General features: G+C 33.3%; 2 protein-coding genes across 2 annotated transcripts; one reads left to right on the forward strand and one right to left on the reverse strand.

The window, feature by feature from the left end:
- The first annotated feature begins 581 nt into the window (after positions 1-581).
- LOC120198587 (V-type proton ATPase subunit B2-like) lies at positions 582-5,184 on the forward strand. Its single transcript, XM_039199897.1, has 15 exons — positions 582-720; positions 937-1,008; positions 1,373-1,428; positions 1,522-1,620; positions 1,852-1,911; positions 2,320-2,431; positions 2,525-2,733; positions 2,897-3,028; positions 3,183-3,320; positions 3,650-3,800; positions 3,890-3,972; positions 4,224-4,271; positions 4,373-4,426; positions 4,503-4,586; positions 4,729-5,184. Exons 2-15 carry the CDS (start codon positions 951-953, stop codon positions 4,906-4,908), a joined length of 1,464 nt encoding a protein of 487 aa, XP_039055828.1. The 5' UTR covers positions 582-720; positions 937-950; the 3' UTR covers positions 4,909-5,184.
- Positions 5,185-6,626: 1,442 nt separating this feature from the next.
- On the reverse strand, positions 6,627-7,665 carry LOC120197859 (thioredoxin-like protein CDSP32, chloroplastic). The gene is given in 2 exon segments (XM_039199253.1): positions 6,627-7,608; positions 7,611-7,665. Coding segments are annotated over 2 exon segments (1,032 nt in total). The 3' UTR covers positions 6,627-6,631.
- Between the last annotated feature and the right edge of the window lie 1,214 nt (positions 7,666-8,879).

Here is an 8,879-nt window from a genome sequence, read left to right on the forward strand (position 1 = left end):
CATTCACTATAAATTTTAATTTTTGTTGGTATACAGAAACTTCATAGAATGTTTTGAAAATTTGTAAATAGGAAAATAATTAAAAGTATGATCAACATAAATTAGACATACATAAAAAAGAGATGAAAGGTAGTTTGGTTTTATTTAATTTAAAAGATAAAATAAATAAATAATTCATTATAAAAGTAAAAATTAGAAGTACAAATACATTAACTCTCTTATATCTCATAAACGTAGATAACAAATAATTTTAATTTATTTAAACATTAAGCTTTAAATAAAATAAATTTGATTGCATAAAAAATAAAATAAATTTGATATGATTTTTCTAGTAAATTAAACTCTTAAGTTAAATTATTCAAAATAAAATAAATTGATAATTTAGATTTAGATTTGCAAATAAAATTTAAGTTAATATATAAAAAAATATTAAAAGAATCCATCAATAAATAATTATTTAGACGTTTAATCCATTGAAATATTATGAAAAAGAAAATATATTTCAATGAAAAATATTATTTAAAATTAATTTTAAGACTTTATAACGCGTTCCTAATCTCAAATTATTTGCAGGTTAGTGCTTAAATTCTCCATTTATTTTCATATCACACATTCACAGTTTCTTATCATTTGCGCGGTGGAGCTGTCCAACTCAAATCTGATATAGCTTCTCATTTTGGATGAATTTCTCTCATTAGCTTTTTCCAGAATATAATCGAGGTAAGAATGTACTGCTGTCAACCCTTTGCTGATTTCGATTCAAGCACTAGCCACCCCAAAACGACGGTGACGTGTTTGGATCTGAAACAGCGATTTCGAATTTTATAGTTTCTTTTGATCTGCTTAAAAGACTGTCCGATTCAGTGTAGTGAATAGTGATATAAGTTTCTGGTTGTTTATTCTTCTTCTTATTTACGTCTGTTAATTTATAATCAGCTTTGAACTTGAAGATGGGCGCGGAAAAGAATTTCGTTGACACGGAGGAGGGAAATCTGGAGATCGGAATGGGTAACTTATTCATTTTACATTCATTGCCTTAAATCTGGATTTTGATCATTGCCTAATCTCGATTTTTTTCGATCTATTATCAAATAAAAAATTATGATGCTGGAATGGTTCTGTTTTTAATCTTTTAGTCTGTTGGTTACGTAATACGTTTAAATTCATGAAATATGTCTTCAATGGTTCGATGTATTAACGCACTCTTGAGCATAAGGTGGACAATTAATTCTTTAATTTTTTAATTAAGCACCTACTTTCTGTTTTTTCGTTGATATGATCTGAGGCTAAGGGATGCTTTGGTGAGAATTTATTGTTATTTTGTTGATGTGAGGATTATCTAAAAGATTAAATCGAGGTTGTTGGTTTGCAGAGTATAGAACCGTGTCTGGTGTTGCTGGACCATTGGTCATTCTTGACAAAGTTAAGGTAGGTTTGCTCCTTCATATCTTAATAGTTTGCCTTTAGTGTTAATAGCTAGTTGTTTGATTATATAATGCATAATTTTTTTATATGTTTCAGGGTCCGAAGTTTCAGGAGATTGTCAATATTCGTTTAGGTGATGGAACAACTCGACGAGGTCAAGTTTTGGAAGTTGATGGAGAGAAAGCAGTTGTGCAGGTATTTGTCCTAGCATATTTTATAGGATGAGAGATCTCAAGATTTGATTGCTGTTTTGTGGATCAATAAAAGAGTAGTAGAATAACATAGTGATAGAAATTTCTATATATCATTTACGGAATCTAATTATATCATTACCATTAGATACAAATTTTGGGAGCATTTGGTGTGAATCGAGTCTGAGTTGGTTTTGACTGCAGCATTTATCCTTTCTCCCCCCTCCATTTACAGGTTTTTGAAGGAACTTCTGGAATTGATAACAAATACACAACAGTGCAATTTACAGGAGAGGTAATAAGTCTGCAACTCTTTGGTGCTGTAGGTTTCATTCTATCATGGCTTGTAAATCTGGGATGGTAGATAGAATTGTTACCTTCATGGGATCTTTCAAACCTAAGTGTTCTATTTTGAAATGTTAGTTATGAGTTGAACTTATGACTGTGTTTTTAGATGCTAAACCTTTTTGTTTTTCCTTTTGTGACTAATATATTTGCTTGGAGCTCTCTCATAGAAATATTATAGTTAAGAAATGAACGAGGCTGAGCTTTCTAAAATAGGGATTTTTTTAATCATCCATGATTGACATATTGAATCATTATTGTTTGCGATTTTAAAACTTTTGCAAAAGTTAAGGTTGCCAGTTTAGTCATTTTCTTCCGGATTTTGACTGTTGTACCGCTTCTAATGTATGTTTTACAGGTTTTGAAAACGCCTGTCTCATCGGATATGCTAGGTCGCATCTTTAACGGCTCTGGAAAACCCATTGATAATGGCCCTCCTATTTTGCCTGAGGCATATCTAGATATTTCTGGTAATTGTATTCAGCAAACTTTGGTATTCTAGTAGTTAACAGATGAGTAAGTTTATGTTACTGATGTTAAAATCTGTCCCTTGTCTTTCTCAGGGAGTTCTATCAATCCTAGTGAGAGGACTTACCCTGAAGAGATGATTCAGACTGGGATATCAACAATTGATGTCATGAACTCCATTGCTCGTGGACAGAAAATTCCTCTTTTCTCTGCTGCTGGTCTTCCTCATAATGAGATAGCTGCTCAAATCTGTCGTCAGGCGGGCCTCGTAAAACGATTGGAAAAGTCTGATAATCTCCTTGATGTATGTCTACAGATGTTCATGGTTTTTTCTTGGATGACAATAATTTTTGTTTTTGGTGCATAAAGGAACCAATACACATTTTTTTTGAAGCTAGATGCCTGCTAGTTTCTTTTATTCCACTCTCAAATTTGTGATCATCCCATTCTGTGGATTGAACTTTTAGGATCACCAAGAAGAAGACAATTTTGCCATCGTGTTTGCTGCTATGGGGGTGAATATGGAGACGGCTCAATTTTTTAAGAGGGATTTCGAGGAAAATGGATCTATGGAGAGAGTGACCCTTTTCTTGAACCTGGTAATTTCCGTTAATTGATCTAATTCTCCCTGCATTTTTCTTATTCAGTAAATTGATTCAAGTTATATATTCATGCCATTTTGAATTCCTTTTCCCATGAAGATGACATTCCCCCCTCCCCCCTCTTGAACTGCTCTGTTTGATGTGTTTACAGGCAAACGACCCCACAATTGAACGAATCATCACACCTCGAATTGCCCTCACAACTGCGGAGTATTTGGCTTATGAATGTGGGAAACATGTTCTGGTTATATTGACAGATATGAGTTCTTATGCTGATGCTCTTCGTGAGGTACATATGCTTTGTAACTGTTTAGTTGGGAGGATACATATGGCACACAATTTCGTTCTCAAGTTATTGCTTATTGACAGAGTTCTGTTTGTGCTTTTTGAATGTCTCTATAGTTTTAACACAGAAGTTGAAGGCAATTTTGTTTTCTTAAGATCTTCTGTAGGTTTTTTTCTTATGGAGCTGGAAAGTGAATGTAATCCACTTGATAGGGATTTAGAATTCCTTAAATCTGACAAACTAATCCATTGATGCTCCGTTAGAATGCATTGTATACCACCAATGCTAGACTTGCATCATTCATCATGCTCTGTATGTGCCTCTGCCTCTAGGTGTCTGCCGCTCGTGAAGAAGTCCCTGGAAGGCGTGGATATCCTGGTTATATGTATACTGATCTGGCCACAATTTATGAACGAGCGGGGCGTATAGAAGGAAGAAAAGGCTCCATCACCCAGATTCCTATTTTGACCATGCCTAATGATGGTAAGAGGCATATTGGCACAATACAGTATTCTTTTTAGTTTTATTGGGTATCTGATATAATATTTGGTTGGTTATTTTCTGTTAACCAGATATTACCCACCCTACACCTGATCTTACTGGTTATATTACTGAAGGACAGATTTACATTGATAGACAGCTCTACAATAGACAGGTGACTGAAATGATATTCATTATTGTTAATCGAGTGTGTAGTTTTAAAATCTACAGTAGCATATGCAGTTTTGACATTACTGAAAAATTGTTGTTCGAATAACATTGTCAGCGGTATTGAATTGATAAGAAATCGAGCATACCAAATAAGTTCTAAGTTGCCTAATGGTTTTCATTTCCATATGAAATGCCAGTGTCTAAGTTTGAAGATGTGTATTTTCTTTATCTTATTATTATTTATTTTCTGAACAGATATACCCACCAATTAATGTACTCCCTTCACTTTCTCGATTAATGAAGGTATGACTAATACTAGTAATCATTTCATCTTGCATGAGAAGCAAGAAACTGCATAAATTAGGAGTTTGTGCTAAGCATTTTTTCTGTTGTGTATGTTTCAGAGTGCTATTGGAGAGGGGATGACTCGTAAAGATCACGCTGATGTGTCCAACCAGGTTAACAAGGGTCCTTCTAGCATAAGTATTAGTATTATTAATATTCATACTGAAACCCTGCTATTCTTGGTTTCAGCTCTATGCAAATTACGCTATTGGAAAAGATGTTCAAGCAATGAAAGCCGTGGTTGGAGAGGAAGCACTTTCTTCTGAGGATCTGGTTTGCTTCTCTCTCTCTCGATTTTGCATGCACGTGTGTTTTTGGATGGGAAGTCAACGTTATGCATGGACAAGCTATATCAAACATAGAGTTCTGTGTTGAGAGTTGCATTTTGATTTTATCCTTATTGTCAATGGTACAGCTTTATCTGGAGTTCCTGGACAAATTCGAGAGGAAGTTCGTCACACAAGGTGCATACGATACTCGCAACATCTTCCAGTCACTTGATCTAGCATGGACCCTGCTTCGTATCTTTCCTCGTGAACTTCTCCATCGTATACCTGCGAAGACACTTGATGCATTCTACAGTCGTGAAGCTTGAATGCAACAAGCCCAGCCAATAAAAGAACTTGAATTTGCTGCACTGCCTCATCCCGGAGCTCAGTCTTGGTGAATGGCTTCTTTACTAACTACTGCAATGCACAAGATATGTTTCATTCAAGTTTCATGCCCTGTGATTATTTTAGATATTTAAGTATTATTTATTTTGAGAAAGCCATAAGATTTTCCTAGAACATTATTTTCAGGTCGATATTTTGTCATTCAAACCTATTGTTAAGACTTGAATTGCTAAGAAAAAAGACTCGAGTTGGTTTAAGTTTATATATCTGTGGTGTTGGACACAGGCTTGTCCAACATAAAGAAGACATGAAAAAAATATGATAAATTTCATTAGATGTCATCGAACTATGTCAAAATATTGTTTTGACCATTAAACTTTCAAATGTTACAAAATAATTACTGAATTTATTAAATTGTTATAAAATGACCCTTGTAACGTTATAAATTGTAATTAATCTTGATAAGAGAGTGATTTTTACCGCCCTATTTTGTTTGGACTTTTTGCTCCATCAATTTTTCCTATAAATTGTACTCCCTCTTTATTTGTTTGCACAGTAGAATCGTTTGTTTCTCCATTATTATCTCCTTTTTTTTCTGGTGTTTCTTTCTCAATTTTCTTTTTCTTCAAAAAGTCAAAAAATGTTATTCGAGTTTTATTCTTTTTATCTAGAATGTACATAATTTGAAAGATTGGTGATTTTGGAACGCAACACTCACTTTTATAATTACATCAATTTTGATGAAATTATTTTTACGCTTAAAGGTTACTGTTGTTCCTGTAATAAGCCCGTATCATTTTTTCATCAATTTAATCCTTGAAGTTGTATAGGATATTCATCTTAGCTCTTGAAGTCCGTTGACCGTTTTGACTAAAGAAGTGTAAGGCATTGTCTATGGATTAAGTGATTAAGTTAAAATATTTTATTAAACACAATGATTAGAACAAAATTTCAAAATTTATTATTTATTTTATTAAGATTAAGAGATTAGGTCAAATTTTTAGAGATTTTTTCTAACCGTTGTATTTAGTAAATATTTTATTATTTATTTTTTTCAATACATGTCACGCTATCATTAAGCCACATTTATAATATTGATTAATTTGAAAATTATTGGTGTTGATAAACTTAAAAGAGTAACGGACACTTAGTTAAAACGAACTCTGAGGGATAAGATAAATACCCTAAATAACTTCGAAGACTAAATTAATAAAAAAATGACAGAGACAAAATTGATGAATTGAGTTTACTCCAAGAGCAAAGGGACTCTCAAACCTTATTTTTAATACAATAAATTATACTATACAATAAATTCTTTTATTTATCTTATTTTATATGATTTATAATTTAGTAATTGACTCTAATATATTGTTTTACAAGAGTATATTTTACCAACATCAAGTTCATTTATGGTGGAAATACGGGTGAGGAGCCTTGTCCCTCTCAATGAAAACGGTACAATAATAGAAAAGAGAATGGATATGAATTTAATTAAACTATGTTTATCAATTGCTATGTTATTGGAATTCGAATAAATCTTATACGAGAATATCTAATTTTCTTCTGTGTTTGGTTAAGCGGGAAAGTAAATATTTAATGATGATGAGTTATGATTAAAGTAAAATTGCGGTTTTACACTAGTGAAAATTCATAAATTTCAACATCAATGAGGATGACATATATATAGGTTTAGAGTTATCAATCTTAATAAGTAACACGAACCCCTTGGTATCTCAAAATCTCACCAATAAGTTCTCCTTTCCCAGACCCCACGTACCTTCCACAAATCTCACCATCTCTAATGAACAAAAACGTGGGAACCTCCACTACGTCCATGTCCTTCAGGAACTGCATGCAACTGTCGTTCTCATCACCGTTCATCCTCGCGAAAACCACTGAATCCATCTGCCTCGACAGCTTTATCACCGTCGGATACACCTTCACGCACGGCCCACAATGCTTGAGTCCCACGTCAAGAACTATCAGCTTGTGGTCCACCTTGTGATCTTCGATCAGCTTCTCCACGTCCTCCCGACAGTGTAGCTGAACCACCGCCGAATGACTGTCACCGTAGTACAACACGTCACCCATCAGCTGGTCCGGACCAATCCCTTCCTCTTCGTGGATTTTCTCCATGCTTTTGTAGAAGCTGAAGTGTGGCACTTTCTTTATTTCTTCTCTTATGCAAAGCTCTCTCGTCTTGTCCGATTCGTCGCCCATCACCAGGATAAATTCAACGTCGTTGCAGGTCCGACTGAGTTCCACCATGAATGGGTATATCTTGCTGCTGTGGTAACTGTGGCTGGCCGCGAATTCGACCACCACAAGCTTGTTTTTAGCCGATTTAAGAGCTTCATCGAACTCTTCTACGCTGTGGACCTGCTTTACCCTCTCGTCGCTCGGAGCTTTCCTTGTCCCTGGTGCAGCCGTAGCCTTGGTGATGAATCGTGGGGGTTTGCTTCTTTCGAGTGATTTTGTTGAAAATGGTCTCGGCTTTGAAACAAAAGGTGGTAGAAAGGAACCATGGGAGCTAGGACAAGTGGCTTTTGGGATGAAATGAAGATCGGTGCGTGGTGGCTTAGTTAAGAAATTTGTGATTGCCGCAGCCATTAAACTCTCTCTTCTCAAAGCTCTCAAACTGGTCGGGAACAGAAGAGATTTTGGGCTTATGATGTAAATAATCTAAAAATCTTGTCGACCAAAAATGGTAACCACTCGTTTTGGTTTGTTGGGTTCATTTTATCCACAATGTCTTCTTTCTATGTTCTGCATTTTCATTGGATACGACCTTTGAGCACTTTGGAATTGGACGTTAGATATTTGGTTAAATTATTGTATTATTCATTGTAGTATTTACAAATTTTAGATTTAATCTATATACTCTAATTTAATCATTTATTATCTATGCCGTCTTCAAAATTTTGAAATTTCCATCATGAAAACAATAGTCATTAAAAAAAAGGCTTTGTAAGTTGTACAATTAACTTTTCTTCTCCACTTTGATCATTTTTAAGTCTTTGTAATTTAATCATATTATCTCTACATTGTTTAAATCATAATACAAGACTAAAATTGACTACATTAGAATACATAGATTAAATTCATAATTTATGTATAATATAGGTACTAATAAAAAATTGACCTAGATTTTTTTCATCACTTGGCTTGATTTTTGCCAATCCATTGCACAGTGCCAATCATTCTAAGGTTCTCACTAATCTAAATATCCGAGAGGCTGATAAATAGAAATCGATTGGGCTCCTATACAAAACGAACCGTTTGGGTTTTAGTTTAACTTTGAAAATTGCAGGCCTTAGTACCAAACTTTTACTTTAAAACCCACCCAGCATCTTGGACAGCACAAACTTTGAGCCTAATATTATACGGGACCCTTTTTATATTTATTATTTTATTTTAATATATTATATAATTTAAATGACGTAAAAATTAAATTTATAATAATATATAATTTAATGATGTACTTATTAAACTATATTACAATTTTCTTATATAAAAAATTAAAAAATGTAATTTTAACAAAATGAAAAATGTATAAAATTAATTAAAAATAGAAATAATATCTATGTATGATTATCTATAATAGGGTATGATTAATGAACTCATATGATTAGTTCTTTTTAGAGTCAATAACTAATTGGTTTACTGAGACATTAAATTTTTTAAGTAAGATCGAGATTTTAAATCTTGATATTTATGAATATAACAAACTGAATTATAATGATTGTCATTATCTTTATAGTATGCGCCTAAATTAATTAATTAATTAATAAATAAGAGACTGTATTTAATGCAATGTTTTCATTGAAACATGAAACATCAACTATAATTATGGGTTACGCAATCTTTAAATAGCAAAAGTATGGATTTATGGGAAACCAGAGATACCATTAAAGTTCACGAGACGCCCTTTAATTAAAGGAGTTGATGAGGT

The sequence above is a fragment of the Hibiscus syriacus genome, unplaced genomic scaffold (assembly GCF_006381635.1).
Source record: "Hibiscus syriacus cultivar Baekdansim isolate YM2019G1 unplaced genomic scaffold, ASM638163v2 tig00117056_pilon, whole genome shotgun sequence".
In the NCBI taxonomy this organism is placed as follows: Eukaryota; Viridiplantae; Streptophyta; class Magnoliopsida; order Malvales; family Malvaceae; genus Hibiscus; species Hibiscus syriacus.